The sequence below is a fragment of the Taudactylus pleione genome, unplaced genomic scaffold (assembly GCF_031769625.1).
Source record: "Taudactylus pleione unplaced genomic scaffold, aTauple2 ptg000287l, whole genome shotgun sequence".
Lineage (NCBI taxonomy): Eukaryota > Metazoa > Chordata > Amphibia > Anura > Myobatrachidae > Taudactylus > Taudactylus pleione.
In genome coordinates, this window is record NW_028284689.1 from 57,135 (window position 1) to 77,556 (window position 20,422).

The 20,422-nt window shown below is 45.3% G+C and overlaps 1 protein-coding gene across 1 annotated transcript in view; it reads right to left on the minus strand.

Moving 5' to 3' along the window:
• Positions 1-209: 209 nt before the first annotated feature.
• The window catches only part of LZIC (leucine zipper and CTNNBIP1 domain containing), a 50,709-nt gene continuing 30,496 nt past the window's right edge, over positions 210-20,422 (minus strand). Inside the window, exons 4-7 of the mRNA XM_088482414.1 lie at positions 19,932-20,030; positions 19,762-19,857; positions 5,802-5,883; positions 210-649 (exon numbers count right to left, since the gene is read on the minus strand). Of these exons, the coding sequence (XP_088338540.1) occupies positions 591-649; positions 5,802-5,883; positions 19,762-19,857; positions 19,932-20,030 (336 nt within the window). The 3' untranslated portion in view covers positions 210-590. The remainder of the gene's footprint in view (positions 650-5,801; positions 5,884-19,761; positions 19,858-19,931; positions 20,031-20,422) is intronic.

The following is a 20,422-nucleotide window of genomic DNA, read 5'->3' on the forward strand; positions in this document are numbered from 1 at the left end:
ACAGCCGGAAGCTGGCGCCATATGTAACCATCTCCATTCATTATCTCCGCAGCATTATAATGAGCACGTATAAGGGCCTTATACATAGGACATGACTACTTTCTATGTGTGATACTGAGAAGGGAGAAGACCGTACAGAAAGTCTATACAAGAACTGATAGCCAGAAGCCCATTCACACGCGGAACTGAACAAGTAACAGACTCAGAGACAAGTTCCCCAACGTTTATTACAAAAAGTAAAACAAAACCTATAGTCATAATTTATTCTCACACAATCAGTAAGAAAAAAACACGTATTAAATATGTGCATGTGATGCTGAATTATACTGAACACGTCGCTCTGCGGCTCATTGTAAAAATATAAAAACGCTACATGGACGGCCGCGCTCCGCTAAACGCGGGATGGGTCCTACACCTAGAAATACAGCTAAACTGTCCGTCCCACCCCCACCTGGAGCATAGAAACTGCGCACTCTGTTCTAATACAAAACACACTCAAGAAATCTACATACACCGGCCGCCAATCTCTGCTCAACATCGCAGCGTAAGAGACCGCGTGACCAGAGACACCGCCGCTCCGTTTTGTGCCTTCACTGCTTAGTGTTCCCCACTTCAATACTCGCCAGAGCCAAAACTTTGTGCCCGGACCCTACAGAACAGACGGAAAATTGTGTTACACAGGGAAAGCAACGCTGCCCTTCTGCAGTGATTAGATAATGACATGTAATACATATTACCCATTTACCTCTCTATCCCTGCAGGACACTGGCCCGTTATAAAGCTGAGCTGGTGTTAGCTTTCTCAGGCCGCTTGGCACAGGTACATCGCTTATGATTTAATGGCTCTGGATAGCACAACGGGCAGCAAATATCGCTGTGAGCACTGGCCATGGCACTAGGCATGCCTCGGCATATAAGACATGGCTATGTACATTAGTCCTGGCGTTAGTTATGCAGACTGATTTTCTCCATTATGCCAACCTGGATGGTCGCTGGCACGGGCAGAGCTGTAGATTCTAAAGGGCTCCTGGTCTTCACCAGGGACCATCAGCAAGATTTGGCCTATGCCACTGCCATGCCGGTCACACACTGCCATGCTGGCCACACACTGCCACGCCGGCCACACACTGCCAGTATTACTCTTGCACACATTATATTATCAAATATGTTGACTTAGCAAAATAGCCAGTGAAATATGTTAAAAATACACATAGAATATATAGATAAGATAGAGACGTGCTGAGGGGGGAAAAACTTTTGTGGGATAAAATAGAATAGAATTGATTGTCCTACTGTGTGTCCTCGTGTTATATGTTATATATGTTATATGTGCTATATGTGTTATAGATATGTTATTGACTCTTTGTTGGTCTAATGAGATTCTACACTTGTCCTATTGTTATATTGAAAACTAGATTGAGCAGGACTAAGGGACATACTGTATATTCTTTATACATAGAGCTCTTTAGTATGAAGATTTATCACAGACACAATTATTAATCTGTAGATATATTATTATTATTATTAGGAAACGATGATTAATCCCCCTTTATTTTGAGATCACAGAAATCAGCTATCACCGGGCATTGCCACCAAATGTGAAGGGGAGTGCCCACCGCCTGTTGACATCGCCAGCATAAATCGGGTAAATTTGGAAACATCCGGTGGATGCGAACAGGGCATCTATACCACCTTGCCAGAATCTTATATTGGGTTTCTAGAACTTGGAGTGAAGAAGAACTAGCAAAAGTAAAATCAAATATTTGTGACCACTGATCCCCAGTTAGGTCCCTCCCTAATTCACTATGCCAAGCAGAGACATAAGAGGGTAGAGATGGGTTAGAGCATTCAAGACATATTTGGTATATGGAAGAAATAAGGTGTCTTGGTGGTTCTACTGCCATACATAAAACTTCAAATTTAGTTGGAGTCCAGCGAGGTTCACTAGCCTTAAGAGAATTCACATAATGTCTTAATTGGAGAAATACCCAAAACGAACGAGGTGGGAGATTATATATTTGCTGGAGTTCTATAAAGGATCGTATTCCACTAGGTGTCACTAGATGGGATATACGTGTAATACCTTTTGTGGACCAACTAGATAAATTAGATGCCATAAGGCCTGGGGGAAAATCCGGGTTATCTACCAGCGGAGTAGGTAAGGAGGCGCGTGGGCTAAACGAGGGGAGGTTTCTAAATTTATTCCAACAGCATAGAGTGGGGCCTAGTGTCGGGTGAGATAAGTACGGACATTTATCAATCCAAGGAAGGACATGGAGTGGTTTACCTACTGTGTAACCTACTACACATGACCATTGTTTGATTGCAGATAGACGAGACATTTCAACAATCCTAGACAAGTGAACTGCATGGTAATAAGTAAGGAAGTGGGGTAATTGCAAACCACCTCTCAAACGACTTTGCGTTAATACAGCCTGTGATAGTCTGGGTCTACCTGAGCCCCAAACAAAATGACCCACTAAGCTTTGTAATTCCGAAAAAAGGAAACTGGTATGGTAATAGGCAACACTTGCATCAGATATAAAACCTTAGGCAAAATAGACATCTTAACCGTGTTAATTTTACCCAACCAGGATAGCTTCAGTATAGACCATCTCTGAAAATCTGTCTTAAATTGTTGAATAAGAGGGGGAAAATTTAGCTGGTACAAATTATTATTTGAAGGGGATAGAAGAACACCCAAATATTTAAGACTAGAAGAAGTCCAAACAAAGGTAAAAGCACCTCTAAGACTTGTCACAGTGCTGTCAGGGGTTGATACATTCATGGCAACGGATTTGGAATAATTGATTTTAAAATTAGAGACCCCACTGAATCTATCAAACTCATGCATGAGGGCAGGGAGAAAGGTCACCGGTAAAGAGATGGAAGCAAGGAGATCATCGGCAAATAGTGCCAATTTGTACTCATGGTCTCCAATCTGCACACCTTTAATATCTCCATTACATCGGATAGCCCTCGCCAATGCCTCCATGCAAAGTACAAATATAAGAGGAGACAGTGGGCATCCTTGACGTGTACCATTATTGATCGGGAAAGATTCCGAAAGGGCCCCATTGACCCGTACTCTGGCTGTGGGAAATTTATAAAGGGCTAAAATACGATGAAGACAGTGAGAGCCTAACCCCATATATCGAAGAAGGCCTTCCATGAACTGCCAATCAATCCTGTCGAAGGCCTTCTCTGCATCTGTTGAGAGAAGAATGACAGGGGACCCAGTACTTTTAACAAAATGGATTATATCAATAATCTTAGAGGTATTGTCCTTAGCCTCCCTACCTCGAACAAATCCCACTTGGTCTTCGTGTATCAAGCCAGGGAGAAGAGAACTCAGCCTATTTGCCAGCATTTTAGCATACAATTTTAAATCATTATTTAATAAAGAAATAGGCCTATAGCTAGCGCATTGTGCAGGGTCCTTCCCCTCTTTAGGGATTATTGAAATATGTGCTTCAAGTGTCTGAGGGGAAAAACCTACCCTATCGGAAACTTCATTACAGGCTTTCAAAAAAAGGGGCAAAAGCATGGAGCGAAACGTCTTATAGTAACTTACAGGAAAACCATCGGGGCCAGGGCTTTTCCCAAGAGGGGTGTTTGACAGAGCAAGATCTAGTTCCTCGTAGGTAAAGGGGCGATCGAGAGAAGTCAGATCACTCTCATCGAGTTGTGGGAAATCAACCGAAGAGAGGTAATTTCTGATCGCTTCCTGATGCGTTAATAAATGGGTAGGTGTTTGTTCCTTACGTAAATTATAAAGTTTCAAATAATAATTTTGAAAGGCAGCTGCAATCTGAGGAAAGGTGTGGACAACATTCCCCCTTGAATCTCGAACATTAGAGACATAAGATTTTAGCCTCTGAGTTTTTAGAGCTCTAGCAAGCATTTTGCCAGGCTTGTTTCCCCATTGATAAAATTTATGCCTGCATTTCTGTAAATCTAATTTAGTTTTATCCTGAAGAAGCTTATTAAGAGCCTGTCTTGCTTCAGTAAGTTCTCTCAATGTAGTTGCATCTAAAGAGGATTTATGGGATGTTTCCAGGGACTTAATACGGGTTAGGAGTTGTTGCCGCTGAGCCATCCTTTCCCTTTTTACTCTAGAACCTAGCTGAATACAATGTCCTCTAATCACACATTTGTGTGCCTCCCACACCATAATCTTAGACACATCTGGAGCGTCATTAATATCGATATATTCAGTAATGGCTTTTAGAAGATCATTTTTAGTACAGGGGTCACTAAGTAAGGTCTCATTAAAGCGCCATGTCCACGGTCTGGGCGTCAAGTTAGGAAAACATATATTTGCAAAAATTGGGGCATGGTCAGACCAGGTAATATGACCTATTTGACTATGGGGAAAATATTGAAGGTTTCTATGATCTACAAGAAAGTAATCAATACGTAAATATACAGAGTGCGGGTTAGAGTAAAACGTATAATCTCTAACCGTTGGATGTTGAGTCCTCCATAAATCTATCAATTGGTTTTCAGAAAAGAGTTGACGTACTCTACGATGATCCCGCAAGGAGACTCGGGGCGATCCCAAAGAACAGTCTAACACAGGGTCTAAAGACCAATTAAAGTCCCCACCTATAATTACACATCCCTCTCTCAATGGTTCCAAAAGTTTCAAGACCTTGTTAAAAAATTGCCTCTGTTTCTGATTAGGAGAATAAACATTTACAATAGGGTATACTTGATTATATATCTTACATTTCAATATCTGACATCTGCCTTCCACTAGAATATGATGAGATATATCTGTAACGGCGAGTCTACGAGAAACAAGTGTAGCCTCTCCCAAAGATTTACTCTGAGAGTTATTACTACAAAACACATGAGGGTAATAATAATTCCCAAGCTTAGGAGCAACTAGCTGTTTAAAGTGTGTTTCTTGCACAAAAGCCCTTATCTATATATTCTATGTGTATTTTTAACATATTTCGCTGGCTATGTCCTAAATTGTTCCAAATGGACATTTTTAGGTTCTTTTTATAGAGGATTTCCGGTAAATGTTACATTTTAGCTTCAGAATTAAGTTGTGTAATTAAGTGCGCCATTTTCAAGACGACACTTTCTCTCTCTTGTGAGGACTTGTTCTTGTACCTTGGCAGCGCCCCTGATAATTAGATATACACTGTGTGGTATTAATGATACCGGGTCTCACATATATTTTGCTAAGTCAACATATTTGATAATATAATGTGTACAGGTGTAATACTTACATTTCTTTTGAAAAACAGTGTGTGGCCGGCGCGGCAGTGTGAGGCCGGCGCGGCAGTGGCATAGGCTAAATCTTGCTGCTGGTCCCTGGTGAAGACCAGGAGCCCATTAAAGTCCACAGCTCTGACAGTGCCAGCGACCAGCCAGGTTGGCATAATGGAGAAGATCAGTATAGTGTAAGCTTGCGAGCAGTGTTCTCCAACATATGGGCCCAGAGGTGCAATAAATGACCCTCAACGCACGAAACTGATCGGAAAATGCACCCATTTTATTTAGGCTTCATTATCCTTTATACAGTCTTACATACAGCTTGCGTACTGTCCACCTGGCTGATACATGCAGTCAGCAAGCTGCAGCACTCGGAGAATAGGAGCCGGGCACTGTGTGCACACCTGGGGGTCCCGTGCTGTGTAGGGCGTGTGCCTCCATCTATTAGGATATGAGCTAGTGACTGGTACACGGCCGGTAGTACAGACACACACGCCACTTCGGGCTGAAGCTGACCCTATACCACCTCACAATGCACACTCCCGCACTATAGATGAAGGACACAGAACGTACCTAAACCTTCGGACACTGTCTGGAACTGGCTGAGCGCAGCGCCTGCGTTTTCTGAGAGGAAGGCCTCCTCCTCAGGGGTGAGCTGCAGGAAGAACAAGAGAAAGGACTTTATAGAGAGCACAGGCTACTAACAATCTAAGGATAGAAAGGATCATTTATTGTTCAGGTTAAGAAAAAAAAAAAAAAAGAAAGAAGAATTTGGAACTGTGATGCCCAGGAAAGAAGTTACTGCAACAACTAGGAGTCACCTTGGAGGCTGTGCTGGGGAAACGGCAGAACCGGACGGCAAAGCCTGATATTACACAGTTATTACACAGTTATTACACAGTCATTCATCTCTCTAAAGGGGATCTATTTCTATTTTTTTTATATTGTTTATTAGAGGCAACGAGTGCATATGACAGAGCGACATCACGTCCGGGTATGAATCACGTCACAGGTTAGGAATAATTGTTTAGAGCTAAAAAACAATAAAGAAATACAAAAAGATATGGCAGGAATAATGAAGGAAAGCAAAGCTGAGATCTGGATGAATAAATGGACCTATCAGGGTGGGATGGAGAGGGGGGGCATCAGTAAGGGGGGGAAGGGTCTGCACTGGGAAGTGGTGGGAAAGAAGGGCTGAGGGTCTGCAATGTGATCTGGGCACGATATCAGCGCATTGCAGGGCGCGATCAGTCTGCCCCGGATGTATTCAATTGCACCGGCAGGGAGAGGGGCTCCGGAAGGACCGTGTCCCTGTGATGTGCTTGGAGTGAAGCGACCACTTCAGCGGTCTTTTCACTCCTGTGAAATTGCATGTGCCGCACCCATTTCCGGGGGGTCCTCCAGAACCCTCTCCCGGTACTTTTTGTGCTGTGTAGCCCACAGGGTACAGCACTACTGCAGGTTCAAGCTTGGTAAATCCGACAGAAACCTATGGGGGGGAAATAGGGGGAAAGCAGCTATCTGAAATATCTGCTGCGGTCCCTCTATAATACATCTGGGGGATATTAATTATTTGTGGTTAGCCACTTAAAGACGGGTGTTTTTGGAGAATATGCCGCAAATATTTAATGATAAATGAGCCCTATGCAGATTACTCCTGCAGTCTCTCCAGCCTGGAGAGGGGTCTACAGGAGAGAGGACCTCATTCAGAGTCGGTCGAAGCGGCCGCACAGTTGTACGGAAAAAGGGGCCGGATATTCAAATTATTCCCTCGCAAGTTGCTGACCAAGGGGAGGAAGCGGTCGGAATTAAAAAAAATATGCCCCCTTCTCGTACGCATTGCACGTCATCTCCAGGCATATAAGGATTAATCGAGACCATCGGGTACCATCGGCACTGGTCGTAGAGCTTAAGGTTGACCATACCCTCTCTTAAGCTCTACGATCATGTCAGTGTAAAAACCTCCCATGTCACATGTGCCATGACTACTTTGTTAATTATGCACTCCCATAATCCATATGCACTCCCATAAAACGCCGTAATGAGGCACGCCTGCGTTTGGATCTCCACTCTCCCGTTTTCAAGCACCTTCCCCTGTTACCACCCACAAACGCCTCCATCTGTCACTCCAACTACCGACCTGGCTGTGTTCAAGGAGAGAGAAATTTATGATCGTAGCGGCTAGTTTGCGCACGCACATTGCGAACTTTACGCATGTGCAGTATAGCGAACATCGGTGGCGTACGACCGTGCGGCCGCTTCGACCGACTCTGAATGAGGTCCAGAGTGTTTAGATGTGGATTAGAAATGTCTAATCTGCAGGCACTGGTGGTACTGCCCCATAGATATAACTATGTAAGACATGAAGATGGGTAATATGCCCCATAGATATAACCTGTGTAAGACATGAAGATGGGTAATATGCCCCATAGATATAACCTGTGTAAGACATGAAGATGGGTAATATGCCCCATAGATATAACCTGTGTAAGACATGAAGATGGGTAATATGCCCCATAGATATAACCTGTGTAAGACATGAAGATAGGTTAAATCTATGGGGCATATTACCCATGTAAGACATGAAGATAGATATAACCTATCGTCATGTCTTACATAAGTTATATCTATGGGACATACTATGGGGTAGTATAACCAGTGCATAAATAATACATAAGTAAATAGATGCAGTAGGTTATTGAATAATTAAAATATGTTGCCATTTTAATAAGAAAGGATAATCCATAAAACATTTAAAAATCAAAATTTATTTTTGGACATAGTTTATTTACAGGTGATGGGTACGGCCATGGGGACCAGGTTTGCGCCAAGCTATGCCAAACTATATATGGGCAAGATAGAGGAGCGCCTAATATGGGGGGGGGCTTTGGCACAACCTGGCCCTCTATGGCCGTTATATTGATGATTTATTCAAAGTTTGGGATGGGGATCACAATTCAGCATTTCATTTTGTCAAGTTTCTTAATTCCAACACATTTAAATACAGTTCACTCACACATACCATACCAATCAAATACATTTTTAAGATTTGACCCTAGAAGCTAAAAATAATAAAATATGCACTTCAAACTATTCACAAGGAGTAGTAAGGAATCCCTATTTACATTACAACAGTGCACATTACCCTCCTTGGAAGAGGAATATTCCTAGAGGTCAGTTACTCCGTCTGAGACTAAATTGCTCAGAAATAGGAACCTTTGAGAGACAAGCAAAAGATATGACGGACTCTTTCCAACCACGAGGATATCCAGATATTATTAAAAAAACATTAGAAGTAAACATTACTAATAGAGATAAACTTCTAGAACAGAAACAGAGAAAGGAAGAGACCGATAAATATGAATAAAGGAAAGTAGCATTCATATCTACTTATAACATCATTGTCCTGAGATTAAAAATATTATACAGAAGAACTATAATATCTTAAGACAGAATCACATACTGACTAATATTAACCCACAAAAAAGAAACCACTAAAGACTTTGGGCCTGATTCAGAGCCGCTCGTAAGCGGCCTCTCGTTTGCTCCGAGCGATGTTTGCCCAACTGCGCATGCGTACGGATCGTTATACGCATGCGCGAACCAGTCAGTGCTCGCAAAATAGCGAATGCCTGATAATTTGAGTGACAGAAAGAGGCGTATGTGGGTGGTAACAGGGGAAGGTGCTTGAAAACGGGGAGTGGAGATCAGAACGCAGGCGTGCTTAAAAGGTCAAAACGGGCATTTTATGGGTGTGCATAATTAATACAGCAGCGTCATTGACCACGTCACTGGGTTATTTTATAGCCAGAACTGCTCGCAAGATTGTGGTAGCAAAAACCAACCACAAGAATAGCGAGCAGTTCATACGCTGGTCGATGTACTCGATTAATCTAATAAATAGCGGACATGACGTAGGATGCGAGCGGCCAGGGGGCGTAGTTGTCCAAAAAACCACCGCAAGTTTTGTTCGCTCGTTCAGACCTAGAGACGTGAACAGACCGCAAAGAGCGAACGGTTGATTTGAATAGCCACCCCTATTTTCTGGACGAGCGAGCGCTAATTGCGTCCGGCTCTGAATCAGGCCCTTTGTTGGCACAGAGTTTCCTGAAACCATTAGATGTTGTGAAGGACGATACTAAGAATATCTCACGGTTACAACCGAAACCTAAGGGCTTCTATAAATGTGGGGGAAATAGGTGCCTAACATGTAATCATGTAAATCGTACCTTGTAAGGCGCTGTGGAACACTTGTGGCGCCATATAACTAAAACAATAATAATAATAATAATAATAATAATAATAAAACTACCTTTGTTGTGACTAAAACAGATAGTAAGACTTATGAAACCAAAAGTTTCATTAACTGTAATACGAACTATGTAATTTATATGCTTTCATGTTGCGATTTTAAATACATTGGTAGAACAACAAAAATGCTCAAAATGAGATTCCTCGAGCACGGTAGGAATATTATCCGGAAAGTGCAGTCACACAGGGCGTCTAAACATTTTCTTGATTGCCACAATGGGGATCCCAGTTGTCTTAAATTAGTTGGAATTGAATATATCCCTATGACGAACAGAGGGGGAGATCGTTTTAGAAATCTATGCAGACAAGAAGTATTTTGGATGTTCTAAATGAACTCCATCTTCCCAGAGGGATTGAATGAAGCAGTAGAGCTGAATATGGTTATTTAAATATACGTTTTACCTTATTATCTAAAGGCATATGAATATGAGTAGAAATAATGTAGCCTTATGTTTGTTTTTATATCTGTCCTTTCAGACTTCAGGCTGTAATTGCCTGCAAAGGATTTGCAACAAAGTATTAAAAAGTGAAAGTTAGATTTAGGATTGTTTAGTTTGTCCCATTACTTTTGGCCCCTTAAAAAGTGGGAGGTACATATAGAAACCGTTGTAATTCCTACACCGTTCACCTGATTTGGATGTAATTACCCTTAAATTAAATCTGAAAGTCTGCAGGTAAATCACATCTTGTTTGTTTCATTTCAAAGCCATTGTGGTGGTGACTAGAGGCCAAAATATGAAAATTCTGTCAATGTCCCAATATTTATGCACCTGACTGTGTGTGTGTGTGTGTATGTGTTTGTTTATGTCTGTGTGTGTATATATATATATATATATATATATATATATATATAATATATATATATATATACACATACATATACATACATACATGCATACTTTTTATTCTTCTATCTTTAAACTAACCCACCCGTGGATAATATAAGATATACTAAATCTCTAAATGGTATGTCTAGAAAATTAATATTGTTATAGTTTTTTTTTATGATGAAATGGACAGTTTAGGTCTCAAATGTTCTTTAACCTCCTTAAAAAAATGAGATATGGTAAGAACTTACCCTTGTTATCTCTATTTCTACGAAGTCCATAGGGTTCCACAGGATACTTTGGGGTATAGGTGATGACGTCAGGTATCGGACACCACAGAGTTAATTTCCAGCCTCCCAGGATGCACCGGGGTCCCTCTCCTATACCCCGCCCCCAAGCCAAGGCAAATCAGTTTCGTAACAAGCCATAGGCCGGAGGAGGAGAACAAAGAGAGAAGAAAATCTGGAACACACAAAAATCACATTCTCACCAGAAGGAGACGGAAAAAATGGTGACCAGATCAAAGCCCATCTGCAGTACAGGTGCGACAGGGCGGGAGTCCTGTGGAACCCTATGGACTTCGTCGAAATAGAGATAACAAGGGTAAGTTCTTACCATCTCTCTTATTTTCTACTTCAGGGTCCATAGGGTATCCAGAAGATACCTTGGGCATGTCCCAAACAGTATCCTTTAAGGGTGGGGACGCTCCTGTGTTGTAAGGAGAATCCGCCGCCCGAATGAAGCATCCTGAGAGGCGAAGGTATCAAATGCATAATACCTCACAAAGGTATGGACAGAAGACCACTTGGCTGCCTTGCACAGCTGAACTGCAGAAGTACCACGGCGAGCTGCCCATGAAGGACCCACAGACCGAGTAGAGTGAGCTTTAAGAGAGGATGGTACAGACAGGCCCTCATGAATGTAAGACTCAGAAATCGCCATTCGAATCCATCCTGCCAAATTTGCTTAGTGGCATACCAAGCCTTCTTATGGAAACCAGAGAGGACAAACAGGGAGTCCGATTTCCTAAATGAACTGGTACGGTCAACATAAATCCTTAAGGCCCATACCACATCCAAGGAGGCCTCACCAGCAGATAGGGCTGGGGAATTGAAGGCCGGTACTATAATTTCCTCATTGATGTGGAAACTAGATACCACCTTAGGTAGGAACCCAGGACGCGTGCGCAGCACTGTCCTGTCCCTATGAAAAATTAGAAATGGGGGGCTACATGAGAGAGCCCCCAAATCTGACACTCTTCTGGCTGAAGCAATGGCCAGAAGGAACACAGGGCCTGATTCAGACCCGCTCGCGAGCGCAGGACACTTGCAAGCGGGTCGACGGTTCCCTACTGCGCATGCGCACGACGGAGGGAGCTCCGTCGTGCGCATGCGCGAGACCCGGCTAGCGACGGGGTAGCCATTGCTCCGGGTCTCGCACCAAAGGGGGCGTGCTGTCGATGTTGATTGACAGCACGCCCACTTTGGTGGGCGTGCCGGGGGCGTGGCTGCCAGACGGAGGCGTTCCCATGGGAACGCCTACCGTCTGAAGCCGGTCCCACTGACATCACTAGTGATGTCAGTGGGAGTGATTTTGGCTCTGATAGAGCCAAAATCACTCCAGGGCTTGCGGCAGCGAGACCCTACCGCAGGGTCTCCATCGCAAGCCCGATGGTCGCGATGGTCTTGACCATCATCATGGACGCTCGCTATAGCTGTGGGTGGTCACCCACAGCTATGCGAGTGTCCAAGAGGCCACTCCATTTTCATGTAGGAGGGCCCTGATTCAGAGCAAACGCTCTGGTCAGAGCGTCCGGCTCTGAATCAGGCCCACAGTCTTAGCTGTGAACCATTTTAGATCCACTGAGCCCAGTGGTTCAAATGGCGGTCCATGCAGAGCCCTAAGGATCACAGCCAAGTCCCAAGGCACCACAGGTGGAACAAAGGGAGGCCTTAAGTGAAGTACACCTTGCATGAAGGTGTGGACATCAGGAAGTGTAGCAATCCTACGCTGAAACCACACTGAGAGAGCGGAAACCTGCACCTTCAGAGAAGCAAGGCGAAAACCGTGATCTAAGCCCGCCTGTAGGAAAGCCAAAATCCTGGATATCCTAAAAACCTGAGGATCATATCAGCAGGAGCGTGCCGCTTTCTTGCTTGAATTTGCGAATCACTCGAGGAAGAAGGGAAAACGAAGGGAAGAGATACGCAAACTGGAAGGTCCACCTGACCGACAGGGCATCTACTAGAAGTGCCTTTGCGTCTCTTGTACTTGACCCGTACACAGGCAGCTTGTTGTTGTGTCAGGAGGCCATGAGATCTATCTATGGAAGACCCCACTTGTTCACCAGTAGCTGAAACACCTCCTGGTGAAGAGACCATTCTCGTGGATGCACGTCTTGACGGCTGAGAAAGTCTGCTTCCCAGTTGAGGACTCCTGGTATGAACACTGCCGAGATGGCTGAGAGATTGCCTTCCGCCCACGCTAGAATGCGGAACACCTCTGTCAGAGCTGTCTGACTGCGGGTTCCTCCTTGGCGGTTTATGTAAGCCACCGTAGTGGCATTGTCCGACTGCACCTGCATGGGTTTTCCGTGGAGGACGTCTTGCTTGTTGGAGAGCTTGGAATACTGCCCTTAGTTCCAAGATATTTATTGGAAGTGCAAATTCTGCTGACGTCGACCTTCCCTGGAAGAAGGGTGGACCCGAGACTGCTCCCCAACCTCGGAGACTGGCATCCGTCGTCAGAAGGACCCAGTCCGCAATCCAAGAGGGGCGCCCCCTGTTCAGGTGAATAGTCTGCAGCCACCAGGCTAACGACAGAGGTACCTCCGGGGACAACACCATTGTCTGTGTCTTTATTCGGTGGGGCAACCCATTCCATCTGGAGAGGATCAACTTCTGCAGAGGTCTGGAGTGAAACTGGGCAAACTCCACCATGTCGAACATCGACACCATGGATCCCAGTAACCTCATCGCCGAGTGAATAGACACCTGACGACTCTGCAGGCAACTGCGTACTCTTGCCTGCAATGTAGAGATCTTTTCCTCCATTACAAAGATCCTCTGATGTTGAGAGTCCAACAGGGCTCCGAGATGGAGCATCCTCTGTGATGGTACCAGGGATGATTTCTTCCAGTTTATCAGCCAGCCGTGAGCCTGCAACACAGAGACTGTCAGTTGCAGAAGGTGCTGAAGGACCTCTGGAGACCTTGCCAACAGCAGAAGGTCATCCATATTAGGCAACAGGCGGACCCCCTGCGTCTGCAGGTGAGCTGCCATAACTGCCATGACTTTGGTAAACACTCAAGGCGCTGTGGCCAGACCAAAAGGCAGTGCCTGAAATTGAAATGTTGGTCTTTTACTGCAAATCTGAGGAAATGCTGGTGTGCTGAGACAATTGGAATATGCAGGTAGGCATCCTGAATATCCAGCGACACCATAAAAACCCAGGCTCCATCGCCAAAATGATGGAGCGCAGAGTCTCCATCCTGAACCGAAGAACCCTCAAAAATTTGTTGAGTGATTTGAGGTTGAGGATGGGCTGTGAGACCCATTGAGTTTCTGTACCAGAAAAAGGTTGGAATAATACCCCAATCCTGTCTGGGACAACGGGACTGGCACTATTACTCCAGCCTGGAGCATAGAGTGGATCACCTTCTGGAATTCCTGGGCATTGTCTAGATCTGACTGAAGACCCGTGGTGAAAAACTGACTGGGAGGCCTCTGTCGAAAGGAGAGGGCATACCCTGAGAGACCACTTCTCTTACCCAAGTGTCTGCGGTTGTGAGACACCAACATTGGGCGAACTGAAGAAGTTGGCCTCCCACTTTGGGGTCCCCAAGGAGAGGCCCGTCCCGTCAGACAGAGGGCTTATCGTCCGACTTAGGAGTTGGACGTCTTGTACTCCAAGCCTGCTTCTTTGGCTCGGCAGTTTTCTTGGCCCCTGCCTGTCTCGGAAAGGACTGCACTTTGAACTTACCCTGGGCCCTATAGGGCCGAAAGGACGAAGTACCAGACCCTGATGGGACTGTCACCGATGGCAGACTTAGCCGCTGCCAGGGTGGCCACAATTTTGTCCAGATCAGGGCCAAACAAGACCTGTCCATTAAAGGGCAAGCATTCCAATCCCTTTTTGGAATCTGCGTCTGCTTTCCAAGAACGCAACCAGAGGGTGCGGCGTGCAGCCACTGCAGCTGAGGAGATTCTGGAAGTGAGGAGCCCTATATCTAAGCCTGCCTCATTAATATATGTAGCTGAGTCTCTGAGGTTACCCACTAACTCCACCTGCTCAGGTGATGAGTCAGGGTCTAGAGACATCTCCAAGCTATCAGCCCAACGCTCCATGGCTCTGGCTACCCAGCACACGGCTATTGGCGGTCTGGACGCCCCCCCCCCCCCCCCCCCGCACAAGGGAATAAATGGATTTCAGGCATAGTTCCACCTTGCGATCCATGATATCTTAAGGAGGACATGGGCAATGTAGCACTCCTCACCAGGCGTGTGACATGAGAATCCACCTGTGGAGGGGTTTCCCATTTGGAAAAATAATTATCCGCAAAGGGGTATGCAAAAGCCAAACGTTTTTGAGGCTGGTACCGCTTACCCGGAATTTTCCACGCCTTCTCTAAATGATCCACTAACTGACCAAATAGAGGAATTACAGTGGCATCACCCTTAATATCCTTAAAGAAGGCATATTTACATTTGGCCACAGGGGGATCGTCATCTGTAATAACCAAGGCCGCACAGACTGCCCGTATAAGGCCAGGTACATACATTTTTGACTTAGACTCCACCTCCCTAGTGCGGGAGAGCTCTTGGTCTGAGAGGTCAAAAATCGCTCCGTCATCAGATGTCACGTCGTCCTCCTCATAATGAGCAATCTGAGACACTAGAGGCCGCTTTGCGGGCCGCAATGACGACTCCCCTGCAAAATGGCCGTCAGGTACTTTACCGTATTGGACAATGAATTTACCCACGCAGGTTCCTGGGAGACCTGGGGGGGGGGGGGGGGGGTGACAGTGGGAGACACTGGGGTACAATCAACTGTCTACGAAACCCTTGCATGGGTGATGACCCTAATGACTGCTGCGATAACCCCATTAGGAGAAGCACAGAGGGTGTCGCCAGCTGACCCACCAGGGTTGTAAGTGCCGTAGCAAAACAGGCCCAGGGTGGTTCCTGCACAGGCGCAGTGACAGTAGTCGGGCGTGAAATTATATAACATGCCCGACATACACCCTCAGTGTGTCCCTCACCCTCCGCTATTGGCACATTACATTTGGTACACCTTAGCTGGAGAGGAAAATCACGTTCACGTAATGAGTGTAACGGGTTGTATGTGACTCCCCTCAGACAATATAGTTTACTGTGAGGCAATGAGAACTCTGCAGTACCGCAAGGGATTTTTAGCAGAGAAGACAGGGAGAGTAAAATGGCTGACAGTCAGAAATGAAAGTACAGGCAGACAGCGCTAGCATTAAGTCACATACGATGCAGAAATGACTCCCTGCACTATCAGCACTGAGATCAACTACGCAGACACAGAGCCTGGTAGGAGCAGGGCAGCATACTCTGACCTTACTCTGGAGGATAGGTATGCGGGGGACCCAGACCGCAATGCCTGTATCAGCTCCCAGCAGCGTTTGTTATTCCCAGCACATGCAGTGAGAAAATGGCCGCCGAGGAGCAGAGAGGAGGCGGGCCCGGGGGAGGAGCGCTGACACAGCCCGCTGTGGAATGGCACTGTGCAGCGGGGGAGGTGCCGCGGCTGTTAGACAGGGAAGGCGCTCTCCCCTGGCATGCTACTAACCCCTGGGACGCCACGCTATACCGCTCAATCGCAGTCCGCTGTCCCTGGTGATCTAGTGGAAGGCGCAGGATCAGTACCTGACCCCACGCGCAGCCAGTCCCCAGGGAACCCCCTGCCGGTCCCCAGGGAACCCCCTGCCTGGGGACCCAAAAGGCTGTGTTACCGGTGGGTGCCCATCGCAGGACCCCACCGCTTACCTGCTTCCTTGATTCCGGTAGCTGTGACCCCAGATACCTACCAGCTTCCCCGGACCAGTACCGGTGTTGTGGTCCGGCGGGGTAGAGGAGCGACAGCATGGATGTCAGTACTGACTGTCCATGCTGTACAGCTCATCTTGTGCAGCCACAGCTGCTCTTTGAAGAAACTTCAGGGACCATTACAGCCCCCCTCTGTGAACGTGATCCAACTCCTGGCTGGACTCCCACAAAACTGATTTGCCTTGGCTTGGGGGCGGAGTATAGGAGAGGGACCCCAGTGCATCCTGCTCCTGACGAAGGTGTGTAGACACACAGAAACGCGTTGAGCAAATGCAGCTGGACTTGTGGCATCTGACTTTCCAAGCCATAATCTTTTCACCCTGGGCAGACCAAACATCCAGACCATATACGGTTCACCACCCTCTCCAATAGAGGGATTCTGGTCACCACACAAACCGGCACGAAGCCCTTATCAGGAACCACGTCTATCCACTGTGACTGCAAAGCACCCGCTCCCAAGTGAGTGTATAGCCAAGCCGGCCGGCGGCTCCGCCAGCAGCTACACAATACCTGACACTGAACAGAGCAACACCACTGAGAGATCCCGTGTTGAAAGGGAGAAAGTCCTCTATTTACTAACGGGCACATGAAGGTATATGCTGCAGCCACTGGGATATATACACAGCAATATACGTGGAATACTGACTTTTTTGATCTGCCGATCACAGACTGACGTACCAGCCAGGAATCGGGTGAGCTTACTGCATGTTGCAGAAACTTAGCAACAATATAACCAAACTGTTGCACATTTTTAAACAAATTGCCACAGATACAGCATATCCAAATATAAGAGGAACACTTGTTTTTCACCTTATAGTAACCTAATCAGGAAAATTGACTACACCCATTAAATCTTTTTCCTTTTTTTTTCCGATATTAACTATATGTTTTATATATATATATATATATATATGTCTGTATTTTTACAGTAGGAACAAATATATGTTCCATACAGGTATTATATATTTGTATGAGATGGTTTGATTAAAATATTTTTACATTATATACTCAAGTATGATTTATAATATACATAATAAGTGTGATTAATTGAGCGCAGACAATTTTGTTTCTATTACATCCTGGGAGGATGGAAGATTTTTAACTCTGTGGTGCCTGGATGTCTGCTGCCATCGCCTATACCCCAAGGTATCCTGTGGCTACCCTATGGAACCTGAAGTAGAAACCACCAACGACCCACGATGAAGAATCCCTATGGAGAGATAACGATATTGTCATTAATTTAACTCACCAATGATAAAGTGGTTCCGCTGGCATGAATTTATCACGGTGGGTCCATGCCTTCCAATAACCACACATTGATATTTCAAGGTTTTGATATGTTCTGTATTTTGGTTTGTCTATTGAAGTTGTGGAGTGTTCTCTACTATTTGTGTATATAATACACTGATTTTGATTTGTTTTCTGGTTTAATGTGATGTTTTGATTGTTTTTACTGATATTTGCCTGTATCCCCCCCCCCCATGTTTTTTCTTTCCATCCTCTTTTTTCTGTACCCCTTCTTTTTTGTTTGCAAAAAAAGAACAAAAATTCAATAAAAATTATTGTTGAAAAAAATAAAAATAAATTGTCAGTAGTTTAACATACTTTCCGAACAGAATGTTATTGTAAACTACATCTCCCATGATGCTAGGCACTTAATAGGAAGCCGATTGGCTTAATAAATTGATTACGATCATATAAGAATGAAGTGTCACTTTAAACTACTGTACATCTCGCATGATGCCAGACACCAAGCGAGAAAGCAATTGGTTGAACATAACGATCACGTGACTGATATCACGTGATCAGATGACGGAGGGTGGAGTGCCGGATTGGCCACTCGTGAACGCAGGACGTGTAGCGTCAGACGCCGTCGGGCTTGGTTCCATGTCACGTGCTGTGTGTTTACATCACGTGACTGGAGATGGAGACACAAAAATGGAATTGAGAGGTACCGATAATATTATTAGTGGTTTATCCAAATAAAAATGTTATAATCAGCTGCTAATTAGCAATGAGATTGGGAGGGGTATATTAACACCCCCAAGGACATATGAGATCCACCTTTGAAAAAGCTGCCATTCCTGTACAGCGAAACGCGTCAGAATGCCTCTTACCCTCACAAGTGACTTTTAATATGGATCATTTTTAAAGAAGTCTGGACCAACTTTCCGGATATACTAACAATCTTGGACTTTGGAATTATCTCCATTCCGGGACTGAGCATTATATATACACCGTGAATATCTGAGGACTCCTAACCCTTCACATGGGACCAAAAAGGATTATTCCTCTACCGGTGAGAAGCTTGGTAATTATACCTAAAGGACAGACCTATTCTCTTATGATTGAGATATTGTTACTATTGCTTGACTTATACTTATAGTGGACAAACATAGGGGTGAGCCACTCTGCTCAGGTTTTCTATTAAAAATGTTTTATGGATTATCCTTTCTTATTAAAGTGACAACACATTTTAATTATTCAGTAACTTACTGCATCAGTCTGTGGTTTGACGAGCAGTCGTCTGTCAGTCTGTGGTTTGACGAGCAGTCGTCTGTCAGTCTGTGGTTTGACGAGCAGTCGTCTGTCAGTCTGTGGTTTGACGAGCAGTCGTCTGTCAGTCTGTGGTGTGACGAGCAGTCGTCTGTCAGTCTGTGGTGTGACGAGCAGTCGTCTGTCAGTCTGTGGTGTGACGAGCAGTCGTCTGTCAGTCTGTGGTGTGACGAGAAGTTGTTCGGTGCAGGCTCATCAACCATCTGCAAACATGCTGAACCTGACGTTATCGGTAGTCTGTCCAGCATGTTTGCGCGATGATAGATGTCTAAACGATCAGCATCACTGGTCGTTTTAGACATTTTTCTGAACGATTTGCCAATGATTTTAGGTTTTTCTGGGGCAGAGGCGATCCTTAGCGGCACCAGGCATACAGAGGTTTAGTTGTGGGTGTCTTTTGCTTCTGGGATGACGAAGGTTTCCTTGGTTACAGCACAATGGTCCTGTGCGCCACTTTCCGTACATGCCCTTTAATGTGCCAGGGAAGTCACTGACGTCATCCTTGCCCCCTGGTCACTACGTATCTGTCACCAGGAATATCCTATTACTTCTGCAGAACGGTCAGAGAAATACGTCAACTGGTTTTACATGCAAATTTCACCTACTGAGACGTCACAGCATCAATAAGGAAAAGCAAGTAGTGCTATATAATTATACTCCTCCTAATTCCCCTGACACCCAGTTATAACAGTATAATTATTATTTTTGGTTTAAACAAGGAGTGAATGACAAATACTTCAGTAAGAAGCGCTATTAAAGCGATGTTACCTTCTCCCCGAGTTTACGCAGCGCAGTCAGGATCTCCCCTTTCTGCTGTGTGTACAGGTCTCGCCCCAGCTTACCCACCATGAGGTCTCGGTCCATCTAAAAATGAGGAGCATGGATTATATGCCACCAGCCACAACTTGTTTTTTTTGTCAAGCAGATGAGAATCTTACGTCTGCCAACCGCGTCCTCAGCTGTCCGGGCTGCTTCTTCGCAAACATTCTGATGACCTCGGGGGTCTTAAAAGCTTGGCTGATCGCTGCTTGTATAGCCTAAACGTTTCAATGAATCTCAGTTTAATAAACATTTTAAAGCAAGAAACAAAACATTGTAACATTGTTTATATTAGCTTACACTGTTGTTGTGATGAAAGGTGTGGTGGCATCTCGGACTTATCCCTCCCGCCCACTTCGCCGCCTCTCCTCCCAGCCGATTACTTGCTCCCACTCCTGACCTCTGGAACTCTCTCCCTCTGCCTCTCAGACTCTCCATAAAGCCTTCCCAGCCCTCATCCTAACCCACTGCCACACGCTCCTTCCTCAATGTCTCTCCCCCGTGTCTGTCTGCCCCTCCCTGTTAGACTGTAAGCTTTCACGAGCAGGTCCCTCTTCCCTCCTGTGCTTTTCCTTCCCTCACTTATACCATCATTTCATCCCCAATGGCA